General features: G+C 39.2%; 2 protein-coding genes across 2 annotated transcripts; both read left to right on the top strand.

The window, feature by feature from the left end:
* Window positions 1-1,412: 1,412 nt before the first annotated feature.
* On the top strand, window positions 1,413-7,969 carry LOC139118118 (uncharacterized). The gene is made up of 2 exons (XM_070681413.1): window positions 1,413-2,931; window positions 7,655-7,969. The coding sequence occupies exons 1-2, from the start codon at window positions 2,134-2,136 to the stop codon at window positions 7,967-7,969; spliced, it is 1,113 nt and encodes a 370-aa protein (XP_070537514.1). The 5' UTR covers window positions 1,413-2,133.
* Window positions 7,970-12,453: 4,484 nt separating this feature from the next.
* Window positions 12,454-26,479, top strand: LOC139119101 (tryptophanase-like). Its single transcript, XM_070682737.1, has 2 exons — window positions 12,454-13,601; window positions 23,146-26,479. Exons 1-2 carry the CDS (start codon window positions 13,385-13,387, stop codon window positions 24,384-24,386), a joined length of 1,458 nt encoding a protein of 485 aa, XP_070538838.1. The 5' UTR covers window positions 12,454-13,384; the 3' UTR covers window positions 24,387-26,479.
* Window positions 26,480-27,920: the final 1,441 nt, after the last annotated feature.

Genomic DNA, 27,920 nt, shown 5'->3' with positions numbered 1-27,920 from the left:
TACCTATTTCGTGAGTATTCGAGTCGTTATACATCAAGTTACGGAGTTTGCAGTTTCCGAACGTTGATAGGTTGTTTGTCGATGCGATCTCAACCGTGTCAGGACTTGAGCCAGTTCTGAAAACCACAGTCGTTTGGAGAGCTATTCAGCGCTGGGACTATTCGCCCCATAGACGGGTGTGCAGAAGCGAGAAATACCCCAAGTCTGGAAATGAAATGGCTATTTCGTATAGGGATTGTGCCACCATGTCATCTTCGACGTTTGATTTTACCGTGAAAAGTAGCAAGTTCATCTATCATGTAACCGTCGACCGTTCCCTAGCATTCTCAAAATTCATACCTGGTACTTGATTTGCTTCACAAACGCTCGTTTCGTGTGATTTTCGGCCGAATTCGACGGACACGTCGCTAAAACATAAGCGTGAGCAACATTCCGGTCACCTCACAGTGGACGTTGGGCACCTCCACTTTACTGACGTTAGGGACTGGTCAGTTTCTTCAGCCTGGGGGGGGGGCGGTGGATTCATGGGGGGGGGGGGGTCACCCTGTTTTTGACTTTGGTGATAGGGGGGGTCACCATGTTTTTGAAATGCCCAATAGGGGGGGTCAGTGTGTTTTTGAATTTTGACATAGGCTCATCATTGCCTAAAATGCTAGTGTCAGCCACAAAATTCATCAGTCAGTTGTATTTTTCGGCGCGCCCTTCGGGCGCGTAACTTTAATAATCAGTTATATTTTTCAGCACGCCCAACTTAACATATCAAGCATACATACATCAGAGATATCTGTATGTTCAATATTTTTCAGCGTGCTCTTCAAGCTCATTACTTTAATATATCATACATCTTTCAGCATGCCCTTCAGGTGCATGACTTTAATATACAAGGCATATATATCAGAGATATCAGGATGTTTCATATTTTTTGGCGCGCCCTTCGGGCGCCATACTTTCAGAGATATCTTGATGTTTGCTAAGTGAAAGTGTACCATTATGAAATCTGCATTCATATGAAAAGGATGACAAATTCCTGATACTTTTCTGTTCTCTCTGTGAGAATTCAGTATGAGAAAGCAACATGCACAAATATTTCACAATATATATTTGATACAGTGACTTATTTTAGAGATAGAAAAATGACAAGATATCTTTCCTTCTCATTGATGCAATTATTTTCCTTTGTTTCATAGGTTTTCTGTAGAAAGATGCTTTTTTATGAACAAAATAACAGTTAAAAAAGGCAGTTTTTGTCATTATTAGCTGTGCTTTTATGGTTTCAATGTTACACAAGAAAAGGTCCTCTCAGACACTGTACACATCAGATTTGGCTAAAAAAGCTCTCTATGGCTCCTCAGTAGATTTGATTGGATGGTTGGCAAGTCTTAACACCCATCAAAGTTTTTGATTTTGTTACAGACTAAATTTTCTCTGGCTTATTGATATTGTTTTTGTAATTTCGGAATCTGTACAAGGGTCAATGAACAAGACGGCTGAACTTTCCAAGTCTGTGTAAGGGTTAATGATCATTACGAATTTTCCTTCATCTTGGTTAAAACTCCGTTGTCAGGGACATTCAATGTATTTGCGTCATTGATACCTAAGTATCAAGGATAAAGATAGAAACTTGTACTAGTGACATCTATTGTCAAGACAGTAAAGTGAATTCTTACCATCAATATCTAAATTCCAGACAGGACCCTGGGACGATTACGTAAGGGAAATGTTGTATAACGATGATGTTACTTATGCAGATCATGTATGATTTTATATGATCAAGGGCCTATCAGAGAAAGTTTAGTAATGTATTTCTTTAATTGAACCAATCAAGAAATACTAGTCGATTAGCGATTGGAGGCTTAACTAATTTAATCTAATTAGGATACTACAATTTCTTTTAAAAAAAGGGATAGTCACCCACTATCTTCAGTCGGAGATAGCTGGGCATCTGATGTGTAAACTTTACACTTCAGTAATAAACCACCATCATTGATATCCAACAACTCTGTGAGTCTCTACTCTGTCAAAGATCTCGAAGTACCTCTCAGCAGTGAGTGCGCTCCCCAGACCGACGAGTAAGACAATAACACTTGGTGGAGATATCCGACGGGTAACAAGCAAGCTCACATTGTTGAGTGTATGACAACTCGTAGTGGAAGGCACTACTCTAGAATGGCCGACGAGGAACAACAGCAGCCCCAGCCAGAAGCCGGTGAAGAAACTACTGAGTGGCAGCGTAATATCGCCACTCAACTGACTGAAATCCGCCTTAACAACAGCGATGATAATGGTATTGGTCCCGGCATCTTTCGTGGTCGAGAGGATGAAAACGCACGGAGATGGTGGCAAAGGTACAAAGACTACGTAATCTTCAAAAACTGGCCAACGGAGAAACAACTGAGGGGAATCAGTCTCTACCTGACTGGTGAAGCAGAAAGATGGTACCATGGCCAGCCTGATGATGCAAAAAACGATATGGAGGCCCTAGGGACTGCATTTCTGGATCGATTCGGTAAGTGCGGCCCGATTTGGCTATACGATCAGATGTTGTTCAAGTTAAAACAACAACCGACCCAAACTGTCGAACAATATGCAACCATGTTGAAGGAAAAGGGGGAGAAGGCTCAGAAAACCGACCGGGAGATTTTATCCTTTTTCATCAACGGACTGCGACCACCCATTCAAGCCTTCGTCGCGGGAAAGGCTCCTGCGGACTTTGCCTCTGCTTATCTACAAGCCAAAACAGCCGAAGTTGTAACAGCAATACCCCAGGAACCGTCAAAGGACAATGATGAATTACAACAAATCATCGGAAAACTCGGCGGGCTCCAACAAGAAGTGAAGGACATAAAGACAAAGATAGACGATCGTCGACCTCTAAGGGAACCACAGCGACCAAAGCAAGTCTACGGGGGACGGACCCTCCAACATGCACAGGTACGATGCAACCGTTGTTATCAAATAGGACATAGTGCTCCAAATTGCCCTCAAAACCAGCATAGTTTTCAGTTAGATTTCGTAAATGTTATAATTGTGGGGAACAAGGGCACATTGCCCGACGATGTCCACGGAGTCATTTAAACATGTAAGGCCCCGTCGGAGAATAAGTTCTAGAGAGTCGACCGATTATAGGCCATGTTATAGTGATGATAAGACTCTGCTAGTTATAAATCAAACAGGTAGTGATTTTTCTGATGACAAAGGCTTTGGTGTTTTTCATGAGAATTTAATTTCTGTGTTAATGTTTAATCAAAATGTAAAGTCTTTGATTGATACAGGGGCTCATATTACGGTAGCACCTATTCGATTATTGGATAAAGTTCCTGCTTTGCGAAATTATCCTATTCTGAAATCACGATATTCCCAGGTACAAACTGCAAATAATGGTAACATGAATATAATAGGATTTATGAAAGTTCCTGCTTTTATCGGTAATAAGCGTGTGATGCTGTATATTCATTTTGTTAATTCATTGTATCATGATTTGATTTTAGGTTTAGATTTTATGAAGCGTTATCGAGCTGTTATTGATTTTAATGCTAATAATTTACGTTTGCGTTCTAATGTACCCCTTCGAGTTAGTAGTGAGGTAATAATTCCTCCTAAATGTGAAATGGTGATTTCTGCCAAGGTGCCACATAAGTACTCTGATGGAATTTTGGGATGTATTTCTGACAAAAGGACCCGATTGACGCCTGGTATTTTAGTAGCTCGTGGTTTGGCCTATTCAAGTAAACGATCACTCCCAATTAGAATTGTAAATTCATTTAATACTGAAGTAAGAATTAAGAAAAATGCTGTTGTTGGTACATTTTCTGCTTTGCCTAAGGGAAGTCAAATTCTCCGTTTAACAGATCCCATGATTAATACGTTCTTTGCTCAAACTAAAGATTGTGCCAGTGAGAAGTCTGATTTGTTAGATCAAATGAAATTAAATGAATTAGATATCACTCCAAAACAGAGGGAGCAACTTAAAAATGTATTGTTACGAAATTCTGAGGCTTTTGTTGATTCTACGGGTCAACTAGGCCATTGTGATGTTATTAAACACAACATTAAGTTGAAAGAGGGTGCCATACCGTTCCGCCGCCAGCCCTATCGTGTTACCCCAGAGAAGCGACATGAAATTGAGAATCAAGTTGAGACCTTATTGAGACAAGGTATTATTGAACCCTCCACCTCCCCCTTCGCCAGTCCGGTGGTTTTGGTCGCAAAACCAGACTCTTCCTTTAGATTCTGTACGGACTTTCGTTTATTGAATAATCTTACGGTTCCTGACTCATTTCCCTTGCCCAGAACCGATGAATCATTGGAAATGTTAGGGCGAAACAACCCCCAATATTTTTCAACTCTAGATTTACAATCAGGATTTTTTCAGTTAGAATTAGATGAGGAAAGTAGGCCTAAAACTGCTTTTGTTACACATCAGGGGTTATATCAATATAGGAGACTGGCCCAAGGGTTAAGAAATAGTCCCAGTTGTTTCCAACGTACCATGCAATTTGTATTACGTAATATTATGTGGAAATATGTTTTGTGTTATATTGACGACATTATTATATTTAGTAACACCTTTGAAGAGCATCTCCAACATCTTGATACTGTATTGACGCGATTACGTCAAGCAGGGTTGAAACTAAAGCCCAGCAAATGTCAGTTCATGCGAAAGAATGTTAGGTTTTTGGGACACATAATTAGCAAAGATGGGATCTCTGTGGATCAAAGCAAAGTAGAAGCTGTTCGGAACTATCCCCGCCCACACACTGTTACACAATTGAAGTCATTTTTGGGGTTGGCAAATTATTATAGAAAATTCATTAAGAATTTTTCAATTATTGCGAGGCCATTGCATAAATTGTTGGCAAAGGACACTAAATTTGAGTGGAGTGATCAATGTGAAGAAGCATTCGCCAAGTTGAAACAAACTTTGTGTGAAGCGCCCATTTTGGGTTATCCTGATATGAATGGGGAATTTATAATTTACACAGATAGTTCCACCTACGCTTTGGGATTTGTGTTAGCACAACAGCAAGAAGGTGTCGAGCGGGTTATTTTGTATGGGGGACGAAGTTTAAATAGGCATGAGAGAAATTATTCTGTGACTGAGTTAGAGGCCTTAGCTGTTATACATGCTGTTCGATATTGTGATCCATACATACGGAGTAATCATATTACCATAGTGACTGACCATTCAAACCTAACGTATATGTTTAAACAGAAGGTCCCTAGTGGTAGACTTGGTCGTTGGATAATAACTATGCAGCAGTACAATTATGATATTGTTTACCGACCTGGAAGGAAGCACATGAATGCGGATGGCTTGTCTAGGAGGCCCTATCAACAATGTGAGGGATACCCCTCTGATGTAACTGATTTAGAGCAGGCTCCACAGATTAACAATAATTTAGATGACAAGGTTAAGTTGGTTGACAAGGCTGTAAATACAAGTCAACTAGAAATTCCATTGATAAATAATGTAGAGAGGGGTACACAAACAGAGTCGGAAGCGGAATCTCTAACAGAATCGTCAATACACAGTAGATCCCCTACAGGGAGTGATAATGAGGATAATGGTAATGATTTAAATCAAGAGGTAATAACTAGAATGAAAGATGAGCAGCGGAATGACTCTTACCTGAAACAGGTAATTAAATATCTAGAACAGAGTGAATTGCCCCTGAATGATAAATTAGCCAGGAAAATAGTTAATACGACATAGTTGATGGAGTGTTGTACCACTACTGGAAACCTACAGGAAAAGCAGCTCGTAAAACTGATTGTGTAAGACAGGTAGTAATCCCAGCTTCTTTAAAGAATTATGTAATCAAGAGGGCCCATGACTGTGTTCTAGGTGGACACTTGGGTTATTCCAAAACGTTGGGTGTTTTACGACAGAGGTATTTTTGGGAAAGGATGCCACGGGACATAAATTTATATATCAAGACGTGTGCACACTGTCATACAAGGAAGAGGGCTATCCCTCCTGTACATGCTAAATTAATGCCCATTCCCGTAACTGGGCCCTGGGATCAGTTAGGGATGGATATTGTAGGCCCCTTGCCTCGGACTTATAATGGTCATAAATACATCTTAGTTCTCACTGATTATTTTTCTAAATTCCCATTAGCATATCCATTGCGAAATGCAAGAGCTGAAACAGTAGCTAAAATACTTTTTGATGAAGTCATAGCTACATATGGTAGTCCGAGGGTCCTACTAAGCGATCAAGGTACAAATTTCCTTTCTCAAGTTGTGAGGGAAACTTGTAAATATTTTAATATAGAGCGTAAAGTGTCCTCCCCATATAGACCGCATACGAACGGATTAACGGAACGTTTTAACGGTGTGTTAGTTGACATGTTATCCATGTTCGTAGATAGCAAACAGAAAGATTGGGATCGATATATAACTTCCGTGTTATTTGCTTATCGAGTTAGTCCACAAGAAGCGACAGGACTATCTCCCTTCTTCATGTTATACGGAAGGGAGGCTACTCTCCCTATGGATGTAGAATTCCAACCAGTTGAGGGACGAACAAGAAATATTACCACACATTTGGAATATTTGGCAGAGAAACATGAAATAGCTCATAAATTGGCGAAAACGAATATTGCCAATTATCAAAAGGGTATGAAAGACCGTCACGATCGGGCCATAAAGAAAACTCAGAATTTAAAGATAGGGGATGCAGTTTACCTTTTTAAACCAGCAGTCAAACCTGGGGTAAATAAGAAATTTATCCACAGATGGACGGGCCCCTATATAATTGCAGAGCAGGTATCTCCTGTTAATTTTAAGTTACGTCATTTAAATAGCAGCCGGAATTATCGGAAGGTCATTCATATGAATCGTTTAAGAAAGCTTATTTGAGGCCTTCTGAATTTAATTCGTCTTCATCTGAAGACCTGAATGAGGAACCTGAAGTTTCTATGAGGTCCCTTAGTGAGCATGCCGAGCCTCCCATACCCGAGGATAGGGTTTCCCAGAGTAGCTCTGAGGAGCCTACACACAGGGAAGTAGATTCGGATCGTATAAGCGTTAATACTGATAGTGAAGTGTCTCAGGCGAGAGTTGATGATTTGTCACAGTCCCCTGCCCCTTATTTCGAAGTTGATAAAGTTTTGAAAGGTCAATATCGAAATGGTAAATTACAATATCTGGTAAAATGGAAGAATTATTCTCATAAAGAAAATACATGGGAATATGCTGAGAACTTGAATGATACTTTGTTGGAATATCTTCGAAAGAATCCTGTAAAAATAACTGGTAAACCTGTGATAGCTCATTTCCACGTATTTTAGATGAAGTAGCTTCAAACAGGGTCTGTTTTAGAGTTGTGGTCATGTGAATGAATGAAAAGAAGTCAGACTTCGTGTGAATCACTGTATGTTGTTTGTGTAAATGGAGCGCTCCAGTATGTTTGAGTGTATGAATGGAGTGACCCAATTCCTTGACCCTGCGAGTTACGTAACCGTAATTGCTACTGTATAGGAACTCAACTCTAAATTTAGAAGCCCCTTAACTGCTTTTATTGAGGGTAATTAACTTCTAAGTGTGAACTGCCGGCTGAGGTTAGGAGTAGGCTTACCCATTGTGATTTAAATTTGGCTCAACCTCAGAAGTTTATATCGGGAGTTTTTTCTTTTCTTTCTTTTTATAGGGTTCTCTCTGCATGCTCTGGTTGGTTATGCTAGCCGTTCTCCTTTTGTCGACTAGGGTAAGCAGCAATGTAAACCCAGACATAATCGTTCGCCAGAATTTTGGAATTGTTTTTGAGCCAGTGGCCTTGGTTGAAGTGGCTCATTCTTACTGGCATGTAACTTTTTCTATTCCTCGTTTAAATTTTCTTGGCCTGGATACTATTATTACCGTTATGCCTACTGAATATCCTTGTAGTGACGTGCCCATGCCAAAGTCATGTACACTCCATGACAATCAATCCAATCTTATCATAAGGAGGCAGTCCAGTTGTTAAAAGACGCCCAGCGTGTGCGTCGCGAAATAGATGATGTAATGGGAACTAAAGATTTTGAAGATGATGTACGTTCTCGGACAAAACGGGACGCCCCATTTTCCTTTATAGGAAAATTGTCAAAAAATTTGTTGGGACTGCAACTGCAAAGGATGTACGGATTTTGGCTGAGCATGTACAAAAGGTAGAACGGTCTCAACAAAGAATAGTCGGTTTATTTTAAATTTCGAAAGAGACTTGAGTTCCATTGTTCAACTTACTAATCGTAGAATTAATCACTTGTGGAAAACCTTTACAAAACTCATAGTGATATTATGGCTCTCACTTATACAGTTGAATCTATTAGAGATGCCGTTAATGTTGGTATAGCTGATAGAGCAATGTTGGCTAGTGAAATTAATCTTATTCATAATCTCTTGCATACCTATATCGAATTGGATCGACGAACCACCTACTTAATGCGGATCTTATTTCTCTCTGAATCTCGTTTAGCAGCTTTAAAAACATTGGTCCAAGGTCGATTGCCCCCTGAATTAGTGAGTACCTCTGATATCAAACATGCTATGGGGTCTGTTCAAAGAATTCTCGACCGGAAGTATCCCCATTTCGGTTAGCCCACGAAAATCCCAAATACTATTATGAACAAACTCAAGTCCTCCATTATCATACAGCTACGTATCTTTATGTTAAAATGGCCGTTCCTTTGACTAACATGGATGCCCTTCATCAATTGTATCGGGTTCTCTCTTTTCCAGTACAAATACCAGACTCTTTTGAGAAACGCAACAATGCGACCATTTTATCGACAGGGTACACAGAAATTGTAGAATTATCATCCTATTTCGGGGTGGCTACTGATAGTTCAACTTATTTTGAGTTAACTACCGATCAATTTTCACGATGCAAGGGAGATCGAGTTAAAAGGTGTAATACGCCCTTTAAGATTTATAAAGCTAATTTTAAACGGTGTATTTGGTACTTATACATCAACGATATTAATAATATCCAACGTAATTGTCCCACCACTTTGAAACTGGCCCCTGAAATTAATGATGAAGTAATCCAACTTCCACAGTCACGAGCTTTAATTCAAGGGTCTAGTAAGGATGGGAGTTACGATGTTCTAATGACACATTAATTCCTCTCGTCCCTGTAACTTTTGTATTATTGAAATACCTTGCGATTGTGAACTTCATTCTACTGATTTCTTTCTCCCGGCCGTAATAACTAGCTGTCAACCAAATGCGACTTTATCCACATATCATGCAGCCAATGCAATATATCTTAAGGCTTTTTATTCCTTCGACCATGTTGTGAATTTCACTGGAATAACAACTTTTAATAAGCCATGGTTAGCTCAGACCCCAGATACTTTAGTTATGCAGAAAAGCTGGAATCGCTCCTTGGCCGTAGATCAGACGATTAAACTAGATATAAAAAGAGCAGCTGATGTTTTACGTGAGCATGAGCAAGTTTTCCTTTCTCCGCTTGACGAGGCAGCGTTTACTTACGATTGGGATGACATTTTTTCAACATCTTATTCTTTGTGGTTAATAATTCCGATTGTAATTGCGTTTGTATTGATAGGCTTGGCACAACTGTATCTGTTCTTGAAGTATAAAAGTTTACAACGCTTTCTTTTATTGTTGCAAATTCCCAAGGGTGTTCAGGCGGTAGAAAATTTAAACAATCTCTATTGGGATCCTTTGCCAACAATAGCTGTTAACTGGACCAACACCTTCCAATCGAGCTCTTTTGACTTTGAAGATTCATCGTTTTTGAATGTGATCATCGCTGGGGTATCCCTGTTTGTCTTGTATAAATTGATAAAACGATTAAGACTATGTTGCTTGGGTCTTGTTAACAAAATTACCCCTCATAAGACGAACCTTTTATCACCTACGCCCAAAACTAATATCTTCCTCGAGCTGTCATCTGACCTCCAAGTAGTGATGCTCTTCGTTCACACTATTATTTATACCCCTTGCTCATTACGAACCACTTGTTTGACCTCGTTAGACATACGCGTAATAACCAAATATTACTTTAAAAGGTATTTGCACATAAATTGGGACCCCTTGCTCATCTATAGGTGTGACGGTGACAAGCTGCTAATTAAAAGGCATTTCTACTTACCGACAGACATCCCACTACCGTACTTTTCCTTTAGACAATTAACGAAGATGCCCCTCTCAAAACTACGTTTCCGATTGTTAGCAGGCAATTCAAATAGTTTGATATATACAGAAGTGAAAATTGTCTCTCCCGAAGGCAACTCACCTACACTGGAGGATATTTCTTCTGATTTGTTGAATTTGACACAAGAAGTGTCAGAGGTGAAAACAATGATACAAAAGACCACCCCCTCTCTTTTAAGTCCGCCTGACCAAGATATTAAGGTAACCGAATCTTGCAGTGCAGTAGATAGTGGCGAAAGCAGTGTCGAAAAGAAACGATTGAAAACGAGAAAAAGGTCCATGGAAACTGCTGGGGGTCAGGACAAGCCCATATACCGTAAAATATTGGCCCCTCCAGCAGCACGGTTTTTGAGCTCTAAATATTCCCCTCTTTCTAGTATCGAAGAGGCCCCAATGGATGAAAAAGTCGAACCGAACGTATCAATTGAACTACTCCCTCGACGAAATCCATTAGGAAAGAGTAAGAAAAAATCGGTAAAGATAAAAGAAGAAGGTAAACCTTTAGCGGCAGTTATGAGAAGGGAAGAGTCCCCGGGCCCTTCTGACGATTTCACGCGTGTGGCTATTGAACAGTATGGCACTCCCCCATAAAATAATGAATTTCTACGGAAATTTGGGTTAAAGTTAGAACCCGTATGATAATTATTAGTGGGGAATAATGTGTGAAAATTAATTAATGAATTTATTATTTCTTAAGGCGCCATATATATACACATATATCCGTATACTCGATTTTTGAATATTTAGTTTATTACTTATCGATATCTATCATTCTTTTAATTGCATTTATATCTGTATGTATTTTTATATCCATTTTATATCTTTTTTATAATTGTATCTTATTCGTCGACGGTATTTATGTATTTTAGTCGTTTTATAATATATATCTTGTTTTACTTTATATATATGTATGCCATTTATACTTTAGTCTTAGCATGTATTTAATGGATTATATTAATTTTTTTGAGTTATGTTGTATGTTATCCAAACATTTAATCGATTATGTATTTTTTATTGCATTTATTCACTTTATCTAATAATATTTACTTGTATGTTAAATTGTTTTGGTATACTCGAATGCGGGACGCATTCCTTGAAATGAGGGGAGTGTTACAGACTAAATTTTCTCTGGCTTATTGATATTGTTTTTGTAATTTCGGAATCTGTACAAGGGTCAATGAACGAGACGGCTGAACTTTCCAAGTCTGTGTAAGGGTTAATGATCATTACGAATTTTCCTTCATCTTGGTTAAAACTCCGTTGTCAGGGACATTCAATGTATTTGCGTCATTGATACCTAAGTATCAAGGATAAAGATAGAAACTTGTACTAGTGACATCTATTGTCAAGGCAGTAAAGTGAATTCTTACCATCAATATCTAAATTCCAGACAGGACCCTGGGACGATTACGTAAGGGAAATGTTGTATAACGATGATGTCACTTATGCAGATCATGTATGATTTTATATGATCAAGGGCCTATCAGAGAAAGTTTAGTAATGTATTTCTTTAATTGAACCAATCAAGAAATACTAGTCGATTAGCGATTGGAGGCTTAACTAATTTAATCTAATTAGGATACTACAATTTCTTTTAAAAAAAGGGATAGTCACCCACTATCTTCAGTCGGAGATAGCTGGGCATCTGATGTGTAAACTTTACACTTCAGTAATAAACCACCATCATTGATATCCAACAACTCTGTGAGTCTCTACTCTGTCAAAGATCTCGAAGTACCTCTCAGCAGTGAGTGCGCTCCCCAGACCGACGAGTAAGACAATAACAATTCACTGCTTTTTCCTCTTTGATATTAATGATTGACATCCATTTCTGTACAACAGTTCGGGACATCTGGTTAAGCAGAGAAAGTGTGAAATACATTCACAGCACATTCAAAATACAGCTCATTCAAAATGTACTGTATTTAAACTTTAAGATTGACACTCTGAAATTCCTATCTTACAACTGACATGTCAACAATTTCACTAAAACATAGAATGACTATTTAAAATATAAATATATGTAAAATGTAATATATATATATATATATATATATATATATATATATATATATAATTTATGTCAATCTTTTGTTTTACCTTTGTCGCGCCCGGGGGGGGTCACCCTGTTTTAGAAATTTGGAATAGGGGGGATCACCCTGTTTTCAAAATTTGGAATAGGGGGGGTCAGCCACTTTTTGACGTCGGCAAAAAATAATCTACCGGGCCCCCCCCCCCCAGGCCGAAGAAACTGACCAGTCCCTTAGCGCCGCGTACCCATGAGGGGTGACTGGAAGGTTGTTCATGCCTTATGTTTTGGTGACGTGTCTTCTGAGCTCGGCCGAAAATCACACGAAAATTCATACCTGATACTTCATCTGCTTACAAAATGCTCATTTCCTGTGATTTTCGGCTGAGTTCGAGATAAACCTGGCCAAAACATAAGCGTGAGCAACATTCCAGTCATCCCTCATGGGTAGGCGGCGCCAACGTCAGTAAAGTGGAGGGACCCAAGAGGTGACGGGAATGTTGCTCACCCCCAGGTTTTGGCGAGGTGTCCGTCGAATTCGGCCGAAAATTACACGAAACGAGCGTTTTTGAATCAGATAAAGTATCAGGTATGAAATTTTAGAATGATAGGGAGCGATCGACGGTTGCATGATAGATGAACTTGTTAATTTTCACAGTGAAATCGGACACGGAATGTGACATGGCGTGGTTTTTATAGCCATTCTGTTTCCAGACTTGGGGTATTTCTCGCTTCTGCACACTCGTCTATGGGGCGAATAGTCCCAGCGCTGAATAGCTCTCCAAACGACTGTGCTGAAAACATACTAGTACTGATATTGTAGTGTGGTAAACGAAAATGGCTAAACACACACCGCGCGTGATCTCCTTTCCATGGTCGGCAGGGCTAGCGTCAGTAGCCTCGTATCTCACGTGAGGACATGTCAATATGATCAATACAACACAGTCTGGACTAACATAACTTTTAACGACGTCGATGCACGTGATGTAGCTTTTTTTCCCAACTCTCCCTTGTCACTTCTGTCTGACTCGCCGCACAGCTGCGCACTCGGAGTTCAGACGCCCACTGCACAGATTCACGGACGCCGTAGCCCCAACCTCCGCCTGCAAATAAAAAGACACAGCGAGCATTTAATTTCACCAGACATCAAAATAATCAACCCAAAACTCATTTACCGGTAAACTGACTACAATGGCAGACAACGGCAGAAAGTTTCCCGCCATCGAACCATACAGGGTGAAGACAGTCGAAAGGACAAAAATAACGACCCGAGACGAAAGAATGAAGATCCTGGAAGAGGTGAATTTCAATGTTTTCGCCATCAAGGCAGAAGACATCATTATCGACCTGCTGACTGACTCTGGAACAGGTGCTATGAGCACTGAACAATGGTCCATGCTTATGCGAGGTGAGAATTTCCCTCCGACCTTCGTTTTTGTAGCTACAAGTTATTTTATTATCGAATGAAAATTTTCAGTGTGTTCCGTGATGCGAAGCTCAAATGAAAGGCCCGCCGTAGCGCAACGTTTAACAAGTTGAACTTTGCTGCTCGCGATGATGTGACTTTTTTAAACTCTCAAATATCGTGTAGCATTCACTTAAACCCAACTTTAGAAATATTGTTGCAGATATTTCTATAGTGGTTTGATAAAAACGTTCACACGGTAGGGAAAACCAGCGATTTACAGATATAGACGGCACTTCAGAACGAACGTGTTTGCCGCTTGGTGAACGGGACTAATCACTCGTGGGTGGAATCGCGAATTAGAGATTTTAATGTAGACTACTTTATTAGTGCCTTTTCCGCTGTGCATCAGATAAGAAACGGTCAGTGGAAACGACCTATACAGTGGGTAAAGGGGGACTTTTATTGCCCTGTTCAGTTTACCTGTGCGGTAATCAGCACTCAATGGATCTTTCGGACGAAGGTTGAGTAGCCTGTTAACCCTTTGAACGCCTAAGTCAATTTTTGTCGCCTTAAAAAAATAGAAGCCAGTAAATTTTTTAAAGATTTTTGCCAAAACTTTGATAAGATATTGAAGCCGATAAAAAGTAATGACCATTTGGTTCAAAATCATCAAAAAAAAATACAGAAAAAATCACAAAAATTGGTAAAATGTTGCACTAAAATTTGGCGGGAAAAATTACAGCACTCAAAGGGTAAAACACTCAAACTTAGTGTTCAGACTCGAGAAACATCTTCTTTTAATCGGAAATTCGTGTCAAGAAGTATATATTTGAACCGGTTTAGCTTCACCAGTATTATTATTGAATACATGCAAGCAGCGGGAATCAAAGTAAAAATAAGCAATACATTTTGGCGACTGGATTCTGCTAGCTAACCAACCTAGTCTACGGAGTCAAAGAATATGTTCAATTGTAGCAAGATTCATTGATGGGAAGCAGATTTTAATTTTTGTCCTAAATTCGGCCTATAACCGGTGGAAACCGGCCAACATCGGCCAAAGCATTGACCCGATTCCTTTGCTTTGGTCTTTTTATAACGGATTACTTGACAAAAGATAAACCGAACAGGCCCTAGCTCTCACTACAGGCTGTGCACGCGACTCGGAAGTTTCGACCCGCGGAGTTTGTTACCGGGCTTTGACAATGACAAAAAAGTTTGATGTCGGTAAAATTCCGAAGATGACTTCGAAACTTGCTAAATATTCACCTTCAAGAATGCTGAAGAGTAAAACGCAAGAACACCAGCAGAACGAAAAGTGCGTATCCGTAAAAAAAGTTAATCCGAGTGTTAGCTAGTTAGAATATGGAATGTATACAACTGAGCCAACGATAGTGAATCAACCAGACAGCCTCGTCCCAGGATCGTCAACTTACGACCTTGACCCCGCCCCCATAAACTACAATATAGCGAGTATTACGGTATTGAATTAGACTCTACAAAGGTTGAGGCATGATTGGTAACAAATACTAAAAAAGGTAGTCTGGCCTCCGTTCCATGGCGTTCACCCAACGATCTACGCATCAGCCTACCTCTAACGCGACAGTGTGCTGAAGTTTACCTTTTCAATTTGCTATGTTTTGGTAATCATATGACCACAGACTTGAGCAACATTATAACGGAGGTAACACTCAGATCGGACCGGATACCTTTCCCGGCTATTCCTTGAAACACCATGAATTGATACTTTACATAAGCAAATCAACGGTTACTGCACTTCAAAGAAAGTGTAGCAGAGTTGAAGACAGTGACGTAGAAGCAGGCACTATACTTGCTTGCTGGAAGACAATTCTGCCAATGAGAATGTCCGAGATCGTCAAAAGGGTCACCGGATTCGCGCTGACCGTAATCAAGTTTACTTAGTTTAAGTGCTCTGACCCTAGGGAAACAACCGTGGTTGCCTACACTTCGCCCGTTAACTTTTACTTCCTCTCGCCAATGCCCATGTATTTATAATCCATACATAAAGCCCCCGCGTCGCAATCTATTCTTTCAATATGAGAAGCCGCCATTATGACGCCGTGATTACTCCAGTCGCATATTTGAATATTCTACAAAACAACTTTTATTCACCCTGTACCATATGTTACTAGACCTTTTTTTATGTTAGACAAAGCTTTTTATCACAGTGCTACGATTATCTGTCATGGTATAAATGTTTACAACTAAAAGAGTACAGTATGACGGCAATAACGCTGAAATTTCATTAGTTGTTTTATAAAGGGTGCATTCACAAACACCTCCGGAGGGGGTCCGGAGATTTCAGGGGGGACTTGAAAATTTATTGAATATCAAATTCAATTCCGAATACCTTCTGGCACTTTCCTTTCCTTCCATTTTTATTTTCGACGCATGATTTCTACTTACCCAACCCCTCTATTGTGCAAAACTGTCCTCTACAATAACTAAAAGTTTCAACTTAACCTTACATTAATTTGGGAGATAACCTATTTGATTAAATTCTCCCATTGACAATACATTTGGTCTAAGTCGGTGACAAACATTCATGTTGTCGTATGTAGATTTTTATTTTTGAGGACTTTGACAGAATACAAACTATTTAGAATAGTGCATGGTGTCATCAATAACAACTGAACGCTTCCGGTCAAACAACCTTTGAAGAACAATTCCGGGAGATGATAACCCTTGTATTATTCGTAGTTTCCTCGTAGACTACAATGTATAGTGAATCAACATTTTCAGTGAAATTCCAAAATTAAAGTTTTTGCACACACATGCACCTGTAACTATCCTAATCTAATCAAGTATATTAATATCAATAATCGAGCATCTAGAAATACACACTGCAGATTTAGCAACTTTTGTATCCGAAAAAAATTATTCGTAGTTTCCTCATAGACTGCAATGTATAGTGAATCAACGTTTTGGTGAAATTCCAAAATCATTTTTCTTGCACACACCTGTAACCACACTAGTCTAATCAAGTATATTAAAATCAATAATAGAGAATCTATGAATAAAGAGATTTAGCAAGTTTTGTATCGTAAAAAAATTATTCATAGTTTTCTCATAGTCTACAATGTATAGTGGATCAACATTTTCGGCGAAATTCCAAAATTAAATTTCTTATACACATGTGCACTTGTAAGCACCCAATGCTAATCAAGTACATCAAACGTCTAGAGATGAACTATATATTGCTGGTTTTATATTGGAAAGTATGATTTCATAGTTTTCTGATAGACTTCCATGTATAGTGAGTCAACATTAACGATGAAATAAAAGAGTCGAATATTTTGTACACACATGCACTTTTTACCTGCCTAGCCTCTTCAAGCAAAGTTCATTTACATGAATTATAACACACGAGTAATAATGTAGAGATATAGCTTGTTTTTATGGGACAAATATCAACAGTTTGCGCAATAGACTCCCATGTATTGTGATTTGATATATTTTGACGAAGTTCTATATCGGCCTCATTTTGCCTTCCTTTGAGAGAGGACTTCAAAATTATGGTAAGTCAGAAGGGGGACTTGAACACATAGTGAGTTTGTTAGGGGCATTCGAAAAAATCTGGGAATTTTTTTGGAATCCCCTCCCCTCAAGAGGTGTTTGTTAATGCAGCCAAATCATCATTGGGAGTCAGCCAACGTAGGCAACACGATACACTGTGACTAATCGTTTTTCCTTCATGGTAACGTTTGGCCTCCATGTTACTATTCGTTCCTTCAGGGGGGAGTTTGTTTCGTGAACTCGCCTGCCCGCTGAGATATACCTGGAGATCTTCAGTGTATTGACTACATGAAACGTTCAGAGTTCGTTGGTACTACATAGACTTTATTTCTCTGTAGACAAGCTTGAAAGTTGCCATCGCCCAAGATACGCTTCTCCCACAGTCTAAATGTCTTGGGTCCGCTGTGTTCCTCTCTCTCTATTCCAATCTTACTGGTATTGTTTTAGAATGGGATTTTAAACGTTATCTTTAAGGCGTGGCTTGGATCATACGGTAGACATGAATTACAGATAAAATGATACATCCAATCATAAACATCAATGCAGGTCTTGACAGGTTTCCATTAATATGCAAACTTAATGGACTACCTTCATGATTCTTAATATAATTCAAAAATATTCCAGACTTCCGTAAACATCCTCGTAAAACGTAATTAGCGTTATTGCGCGTTTGTCTCAAATATGGTTTGTACGGAAATAGACCTATAATTGAGATCTTGCTGTTTTAATTAACCATTTTACTGGTGTCCATGACCACTAGGTTCATTAACCTTTGTGTGGGATAAAATATCTCCGTAACAACACATCAGATATGTTCACTGATGTGTTTAAAAATGAATCAATTTCAGAACTTCCCTTAGGAATTTGACTTTACAAACTGCTAATAACAGGTAGTGTGCGAACATTTGTGAGCAGAACTGCCCAATACATGTCTATTTGCTCTGCGCACACATCCCATACAAATCTCAGGGCTTGTGATAGTTGGGGGGCTTGAACTATTTTGATTATGTAGAGGAGGGTTTGAAATTTTTTGTGATGTTATTGAGGTAATCTGGAAAAAAATGAGATTTCAATCGCGATTTATCAGAGTCATCTTATCGCGTATTACCCACAATTCCTGATGTGTTCGATTCGGCGTACGCGCGATAAGAACTCTGGTTCGAGAGTGCAGACGACAGTTCAGAGGCGCTCGCGTGCGTAGCTGTCGTCGCGTGCACGTTCCATTCCAGCCACCGCGCTCATGTACACGGCAGTCATAGCAACGTACCATCGTCATTCTACGCGCTTCATAATTGCGGTAAATACGCGCTGGTAAGAACTCTGCCGTGCATGCCGCGGTACAGAGAGACCGGGCGTGAGAAAGAATAATCAGTTAGGTGAACAAGCAGAATGCGACTGTTTCTTTTGTATTAATACCTCATTTGTTTAGGCTTTTATTTTTTTTTAAATCACGATGTAAGTTCTCCAGCGGCAAACGGAAACTAAAATACGAAATCATGTTTACACGCTTATACACCATCATTTAAGAACAACAGAATGCCCGTGCATATTCTAGATGTTTTGTTCGACTTTAATATACATATAATGCGGATACACTACGCGTAGCTGTGTTTTTTGGAAGCTTGCATACGTGAGCAAATTGTTGATAGATTATACGCGCGGGCTGCTGTGGCAATGCGGACTTTTAAGAAATGTGTTTTTGGTTCATTTTCTTGGTTAGAATCTCAGAAGCCAAGAAACTGCAACTACTATTTCTTCATTAAATTTTTATTTATTTATTTATTTATTTATTTATTTATTTATTTATTTATTTATTTATTTATCTATTTATTTATTTATTTATTAGTATTTATTTTCACTATTTAATGAGCGTCGGATTCACTCCGAAATTTCCTTCCAACCAATAGACAAGAAACACTCAATTCAGTAATGATGATAATTGTCAGAAATCTATTCTTCAAAAGAACAATACGGTCTCTTTCTGGCATCACCGTTAAGTCTTCTCCGCCCTAACTCGATCTCAAGTTAGTTTTCCAACAGTCCCTGAGATCTTATCAAGGTGGCAACACACAGAAGCAGTTACAACAGGGCTTTACATACCCTCTCAAGCTGTTCTTAATGTAGATATTACCGCCGGGGAGCAAGTTGACATTTATTGTTTACGTGATTTTGATCCCGTTTCCCTTTGAAAGTTGTAATCAGTAAACCATTCGTAAATTCAGAGATAAACGTAATAAAAACTACACCCGTACATGTAGCTTGTGGAAGGAGGTCACAGTGACCTCGACCATGATGCGATTTGTGGGTGCGGGACTGGTATTGGGTCCTTCTAAAAATTGACTTCTCTGTAAAAAACTGAGCACGTAACTCGCCCCATTTATGTGTATATTATCTGAAAGCATAGACACTGGCAAATTCTGTGATTTGTATTTTTTAATCGTTGACACATAGGAATCACGTGACAATCAATTCGAATAATCTCAAAGAAATCGTTTTTTCTCCTTCCTTGTACAAACGCCGCAGTGTTTCGGGTCGAAAATATCACCGACGTTTGAAGGCAAAACTAACTTGAAAAGTGTGTCTCTGATTTATTTGATCTGTACTTGTTTTTAATAAGGAGATTTTTTTCTTTTGCTTTGAAACGGACTATCAAAGCTGTGATAGATTAGGATTAATCACCTGCCTTGAAATTATCGCGGCCGTAGAAAAAACGACCTGAGCCTTGAACAAAACTTTTTGTTTAGACCCATCTTAATTACTGAATGTTCTGATCAGAAGTACCTTATTGTGCCACTCAAACCACACATAGTAGAGGCATTGACGTAGGTCATTTGTAGAGATGAAGCCGCTCGACGTCCCATGCTCGAGCGTCGCTGTAGGGGTTTCGCGCTTTCCAGCATATCCATCAATCACCATTTAGAATCTGGCAGCCATTCTCCGGCGTCTCATTAAAGGCAAAACCTCTTATGTTTACCGGGGCGTCTGGCATTACAAAGTGTTTGCGTGGCATCAGTCAACGATAATCATGCATTCCAATTGTCAAATCCACGTTCACACCATTTATCTTTTGGAAGTTTGGAAGTAATGTCGATTCAGTCTGCAAATGTAAGCTCATCTACTTTTTTTTAAAACTATACTCTTGTTTTTATGAGTAATTTGTAATGTTGCAACATTCAGCCATAGGGCACCTAACGCTTTTGTGAAATTTCAAAAATATAGATCCAATTGTCCAAAATTAGTTACAATTTTTTTGATAATAAGTCAAAGCTTCGCGGGAAAAATTCGTGTGCTGTACAGCATTCCGTTTCATAGTTCGTCCTTAGTCCCCCGCGCCCTTAGTCCATCCTCCATAATTTCCTGTCTCTGTTCAGGGTTAGTCTGTGTTGAGGTTATAGCTATATATGTACGGACATGAGTAAATCAAGAATTATACCAATGCACAGGCGGGCGTGAGAGTGGTATTACGATATACACTGTGTCACGACCACATAGAGGTTGTTGCACCGATTAAGGGAATGCTGCGGATGTCTTTTTGTCAGTTTACTTGGAAAAGCGAAAGACAGTGTTGCATGGCGCCCGGTACCGCTATAATTTCATTGTCTCGTTTAATCCTTTCCTGTGTGTCGTTTTTGCAGCCGTTTTTATACATTTAAGACCATGTCAGAGGAGGTGGCACACAGACCGCCGCGTTTTCTGTTTGATTTGTTTTTGGGGTTTGGGGGTTGTTGTTGCTGATGTTGTTTTGTTGCTGTTTTTGTTTTCTTGCACGTTTATGTGCAACAAATTTGAAATTGCTACGCAAGGGTGACGAGCGATCATATATGGTAATCAAATCAAATATCCAAATAACACGATTGGAAATAATTTGGGATAATTGGATAGTGAAGTGATGTCGGTTTCATCTGCAAATGTAAGCTCATCTGCTTTTCTTTTTAAGTTATACACTTGTTTTTATGAGTACTTTGTAATATAGTATCATTCAGCGATATGGCACCTAACACTTTGAGAAATTTGAAAACTATGAAGATCAAATTAACCCAAACTAGTTTCAATCGTGTTAAATAAAATCACCTCAAGAAATCGAAAGTTAGAGACATTCTGGCATCATTGACTTGTGCTGTGGAAGTAGCGCGACATTCCAAGTCTTGTTTTTAAATGCAAATGAAAAGCTTAAACTTTTGCTAAAACTCTCCTCAAGCAATCTTTAAACCATTCTCTTTCAAACTCGAAAATAAAATTAGGGGTCACCTTACACCATTTGGTATAAGAGAAACAAATTACCCAATATTTACTTATACTTGAAATTCAAAATGGCCGCCACCCCTGTGTTATCTCTATGGGGAAAATGATATTCCTGATTTTCACAAAACTAAGCCGGTGAAAACTTTATTTACTCCGTAGGTAGACCAAAAGAACATTATAAAAGTTTGAGAGTCTGAATATCTCTCCCTTAATTCTGGTAGATCTCAGCAAGCTTGAGTTATTTACCAAGAAAGGACATTACAATCTTTCCTGGCAACACAGGAAGTGTCCTCTGCCCCGGGTTCGGCTGTAGGCTGAGGTCGAGACTGCTCACAAAAGCATGCCAGTCACACCTCTCTGGATAGTCCACTGTTCACCATTCCTGTTTTAGCTCACAGAAGCTGTCAAAAACTGGGATAATCTTTTGGATCGCCCATTGTTCATTCTTTCTCGGTTATTAGTTGAATGGCTATATTGCGTCCACCGCATTCCCTCGACTGTGATTATACCGAAATCCCTTTGGCACTGTGACCATCACACAGGGCAGTAGAGAAGAATGTATCAGTCAATAAGTTTAACAAAATTGCGCCTTCTCACTGCGAAGCGGGTGGAATAGCGTCCACCCATCCACATTGGTAACAGTCAAGTAACATTTGATACGGCTGGCGAATAAGTTTTGACACGCGGCCAATAGAGCCCTGCCGTTTGCTTTTTTGCTGAAAACAACAACTATACAATAGCTGCATAGCACTGCAAAACTTAAGTAAAAAATATATGTGACATGGCTGGTTAAGAAGTTGCATTTTCTGTAAAACCGGTGGTATAGGGTAATCGAAGTTTAGACAAAAATGAATAAATTAGCCAACAAAAACATTGTGTATGCAAATTTCATCAGCATTCGAACAAAACTGAATGAGGTCATCCTTAAAGCCCCAGGGCTGCTAACTTTGGATGATAATTTCACCATTTTTATTTTGAATGTGAACCATAATTCTTTATTCTTCTCCCCAGAGAATGTTGATATACACAGTGTTCAGCTTGTCAACTCCGACAGCCCCTGTTGTTGTAAACTGCATTTTATTATTGTTGAAAACTGACTTCTGGTCCGGACTAGAATTAAAATGTAAACGATAACCATGCATTTTACCCATATAGACCCTGAGTTGACAAGCTAAATAGTGGGTTTTTCAACATTCTTTAGGGAGTAGAATAAGAAGTTGCAATTGATTTATAAAATAAAAATAATGAAAACATCATCGACAGTTAGTAGCATTACTGGGGCTTTAACAACTTAGCAACAAAGATTGCTATTACAAAAACTTTCGAAGGTTTGAAAAAATGAGCAAAAAAAGCGAGAAAAAATGATTAAACTTTGAATATGTAAATTTTATGCCAATGTTCATACAACTCAATGAAGTCATCTTTAACACGTAAAATTTGAAAACTGTCAGACCAGCCATACCCGAGAAAATGATATTTGAAAAAAAATAGAATATCAGCCCCAAGAATTCTGCATATGCAAATTTGCTCAGTATACGAACAAACCAAAGTACGATCATATTGAGCGACTCTATACCTCAGGTTTGAACGAGGAGCGCAAAATTGCGTACAACGGACGACAAACGTAGAGTCAACCTATCTTTATAGATCCACGTCGCTGAAAGCAGACCTCAACGGTCGAAAATTTTTGCACAATTAACAAAAAAAGATGGACGCTTTAGGTGTTTAGTTTCAAATTTTAATGTACTGTCATTTCTTTTAACTTCAGGCGATGAATCGTATGCTGGGTCTCCTAGCTACTACCGTTTTGAAAACGCCGTCAAGGACATCATGGGTTTCAGTGAGGTGATACCAGCTCACCAGGGCAGAGGTGCCGAGGACGTGCTCTTCTCCACGATCATGCAGCCCGGGGACGTTGCCATTAGCAACGGCTTCTTCGATACCACGGCGGCCCACGTGGCGAACAACAAGGGGACCGGGATAAATATCCCGGTTCTGACCAAGGAGATGTATTTCAAAGACGGCAAGTTCAAGGGAAACATGGACACGTCGCAACTGATCGAGCTGTTGAACGACGGCAGCAAGACCGTTCGCTTCGTCCTGATTACCGTCACAAACAACATCGGCGGCGGCCAGCCGGTAAGCATGGCGAATATCAGGGAGGTGTCGGCCATCTGCAAAAAGTACAACAAGCCACTTTACTTAGACGCGTGCCGCTACGCCGAAAACAGCTACTTTATCAAGAAGTACGAGCCGGGCTACGGCAACAAGACCATTAAAGAGATAGCGCGAGAGATGTTCGACCTTGTTGATGGTTGCACCATGTCCGCAAAGAAGGACGGCATCGCTAACATCGGCGGATTCCTCTGTCTCCGAGACAACGAACTCGCGACCCTCTGCCGACAAGATCTAATATTGAAGGAGGGGTTTCATACTTATGGGGGTATGTCGGGGCGTGAAATGGAGACCATCGCCGTCGGGCTGTACGAAGCCCTAGAAGAATCCTATCTTGAATCGCGCATCGGCCAAACTGCATATTTGGGTAAGCTGCTGGCGGACGCCGGAATCCGCATCATCAAACCGACGGGCGGGCACGCAGTCTATTTCGACTCGACCTCCATCGTCCCGCACGTACCTCCACTCCAGTATCCAGGCGTTGCTGTCACCGTTGCCATGTACCTGGAGGGTGGAATCCGCGGCCTTGAAATGGGTTCAGTGTTTCTCGCTAAACAAGCAGACGGAACTGAAGTCCCACCGAAGCATGAGCTCATCCGCTTGGCCATACCGCGTAGGGTGTACACGAAATCGCATATCGAGTACATCGCCGCCGTGATCAAGTACGTGAAGGATAACGCCTCCACTCTACCTGGTTTCAAAATCACGTGGGAGGGCAACAACCCTAACTTGCGCCACTTCACCGTCAAGCTTAAACCCTTGGCTCCCATTAACAGCGGCAAGAAACACTCCAGGAAAACCGAAGACAACAACAATATGATTAAATCGGTATAAAACACACAGCATTACAAAATACTCCCAGACAGAATCATGACTTTCATTTTTGCTGATTACATATTTCACTATTGACAGATCATTGAATGATTCTGGTGCCAAATACTATGCTAATTTTAAACATAAGATGAGCTACAATGGTAATAAGCGGAAAATACAGATAAAGTAACGATGAAAACAAACTCGGAATTTTCTTCCGAACTGGACCAAATTATATGTCGGACACATTATCGCGGAGGTTCGACAACCAATAGTAAAATGCATGGACATTGTCAACATTCGTGTATGTATCTGCAGCGCATATTGGTCGAAAGCAGTCACGTGTCAAACGTAGTCATCACTTTGTTTCAGAGTGACGTGTGATGGCGAAAATGGTGCGATACTTTGGAAAAGTTCACTATACAGAGAATGTCGATACCCCTCCTGCACAGGATTGCCTACTATAGCTTACAGCTTATAACGAAATCGTGACATTGTATTTCGAAATTATTCTGATCTACTTGGCCCATTGGCCAAAAGTTGCCGAGTGCAAATTTAGACGTCTCCTGCGGTAGTTTCAGTGCCACTCTGTAACACTGCGTATATTCTTACACTAAGTATGGAAAAATGATCAGAAACAAACTCAAAATGTGATAATGCACACACCTCGTCACTCAACAGATGCAAGGTGGTGTTTTTGCATATATATACGAAGCCGTGCCAATGGCGGAACAGTTGACATTTTCTCCAGTTTTACAAAAAACAGTGACTCTTTCAAAGTCCTATTTAGGAAGTAATTCAAGGCAGCTATTGTACGTTTTCAGATCCTACTGTTTGTTTTTCATCAGTGAACGCATTTTCTAAGGCATTCATCGTTATAAAGAGGAACTTTAGGTCCAAGTTACCGCAGCGCATTTAGTGTATATTTTATATTCTTTATGCAACAATTTTTTTGACTAAGATGACAAGGCAAAAATGAAATGAGCAGACCCAATAATAGATCTGGGCGGGTGATTAGGATCGAAACGACGCAGTTGTGCATCTTTGTTTATTGGGATTACTGCATCTGTCGTTGTGTTAGTGACTCTGAGCGACCTAGGGTCCATGCTAACTTTTGATGACAAGCAGAAACCATGGTGTTATGCTAACGTTTGCACTTATTTTGAAACCATGGAACCAATTAGAAAACAGCTATCCAACGTGACCAACCAATAGATCCACAGGAGCTGTCGGTTTGATATTAGGCATGCGAGATTTGACTTTATTTGATTAAGCCATGGGTGTCGATTATATTAAGACATTCCGTAGGTTTATAATTTTCTCCGTTTTGTTTTCGTGACAGATGCTAAAGTTCCAGCTCTCTCGGCAATAGCTGTCTCGGCAGTCTCTGTGCAAACCATCGATTGCAATCAAAAGTAAACATGTGAAGTTTTTTCACGGCAATGAACACTATATTTCTTTGCATCTATTTGTTCTATAGAATTAACGTCATTGACTCGCTCTCATAATCAGTGTGTGTGCTTGTTGATTAATCAAAATATCTTATCTTGTTTTTTTTTAAATATTTTCACATATTTTAGCTTAAACTGTTAAAGCTCGATATACGCTCTGTCAATTTGCAAGGTAAATTTGAGTATTTTTCTTCCGTTCGCATTTTTTACAGTTTCTTTTTCTACTCCAGAGATCATTCCTAAATGCCTCAGAACTTTTCAATTTGTCAACACAGCCTTTGGGGTCCAATGTTGTTTTTGAAAAAAAGAATTCCAGTCCGGACTTCAAACCATTTGTCAACAGCAACTTTGCATATTGTGTTGAAATTAACATAATTTACGGAGGCTGCATCACAAATTTCATGGAACATAATATAATAAAAATATTATCAATACTATTGTACTGTTATACAGTACCAATCTGTTTATATAATTTTTTTTATTTTAATACTTTAGCAAAGCTTGGGAAATTTATTTTTGTGCTCTTCATGTATCAGGCTCTTTATATTTGTAGGTTTGTGTACACTAAAGTATTTTGAAGAATGACAGAGTTCGTATTCTTTCTCAAATCAGTTTGTATATGTTTAAAGATTTATAAAATAAAGCCATCATTTCTGATGAAAAGTTGTTTTGTGAATGACTTATTGACAGTCGTAAATATTAACATTAAGATTGGCTGTTATCTGTCATTGGGAGCTGGAAAAGACGAACCGTAAAAACTCAATAATAAAAAAGGAAAACTAAGCAAAAGCACAAGTAAAAACCTTATTTTCTGTCGATGATAGACAAAATCATGCATTTTGCAGATATATATGGAAATGAAGAAGCTCCGGACAAAAAACAAATTGTCGTGGAATTATTGGCAGACAAGATAAATTGTGTCTCGCAGTGTCATTTAGCTTAAGAAAGCTTCGCCCATAAATATTTCATGGCTATGAAAACTTCACTCGAAATGTTGATATATATTTGCTTTCCATTAAAATATAATAATAATAGGCTACCTATATGTGAGAAATGCGATGCAACGCATATGTCCACAATGTTTGGATAAAAACACCGAAATCAGCCAAATGGAAAGATATGTGGGTTGAAAAGATTTAACAGCGTGCAGGTATACTGTATCGGAAATAGCAAGATTAAATTATGATATCAAGCTTTGTAACTATCATATGAATAGTGACATCTCAAACCAAATATTGTTCATTTTCAGAACTGTGAAATACGTAAAAAAAGATATAGAATCTGGAAGCCTTTTCTGTTCAACTGTAACCTTCCATCCTTCTGAAAAAAGTTTCAACATATTAGTCATTGAAAGATATGGAAGCATATGGCTACAAACCTACACTGTTTTATGGTTTTTTGTTGTTTAGTTTTTAGGGTTTTTTGGAGACAAATATTCTGGCTATCGATTGACCAATTTATTAATCCGTTAATCTATCGATCTCTCTTTCTGCCTCTTTATGTATTTCAACATCATAAAATTTAAAAAGCGAGAATCCGTAATTATTGGTCATGCGTCACACGCACCGCAACAATCATTGGACGCTCTTGGAGTCAGTATTAGGGGAGAACCATTTGATTTCTGGGGGGATATGGAGGATTTTGAGAAAAAAAAAATTGTCACCAGGTGAGAGAGAAGAAAAAAAAAATTGATCCTGTCATGGCCTGAGAAAAGAAAATTGTCATAACAGACAGAAGAGAAAAAAAAATTGTCACAATGCAGCAGAAATAAGCAAAATTTGGAAACCTTATTCTCATGTATTCTTTGCCAGCGCGCCGCCATAGGCGGCGCAAATGTTTTACCACAAGCAATTCTTATGTTTCTTTTCCCAGCACTTATGATATAAGCATGCACTCCATAGGTCTACTTTACACCTCAGTACACTCAATGTTTTCCTTCTATTTTCTGACCCAAGAAATCATTTTCAGGATTTCTGTTGCAATATCTCAATGGCATAGGCACTATCTAAAGGGGACTATTTGACTTCTGTAAATTGTGAAAATTTAAAACACAAGACAGGAGTCAATAAACTAGTGTTAAAACCAATATATTATTTTCTCAATA

Source organism: Ptychodera flava, chromosome 19 (assembly GCF_041260155.1).
Source record: "Ptychodera flava strain L36383 chromosome 19, AS_Pfla_20210202, whole genome shotgun sequence".
Taxonomy (NCBI): domain Eukaryota; kingdom Metazoa; phylum Hemichordata; class Enteropneusta; family Ptychoderidae; genus Ptychodera; species Ptychodera flava.
This window is presented reverse-complemented; position numbering and strand designations above follow the sequence as displayed.

Coding starts and splice junctions, on each gene's coding strand:
- LOC139118118 (XM_070681413.1), top strand. CDS start 2,134: ATGACAACTCGTAGTGGAAGGCACTACTCTAGAATGGCCGACGAGGAA. Junction 2,932..7,654: donor GGACCCTCCAACATGCACAG/GTACGATGCAAC, acceptor TTCTTTTTATAG/GGTTCTCTCTGCATGCTCTG.
- LOC139119101 (XM_070682737.1), top strand. CDS start 13,385: ATGGCAGACAACGGCAGAAAGTTTCCCGCCATCGAACCATACAGGGTG. Junction 13,602..23,145: donor ATGGTCCATGCTTATGCGAG/GTGAGAATTTCC, acceptor TTTTAACTTCAG/GCGATGAATCGTATGCTGGG.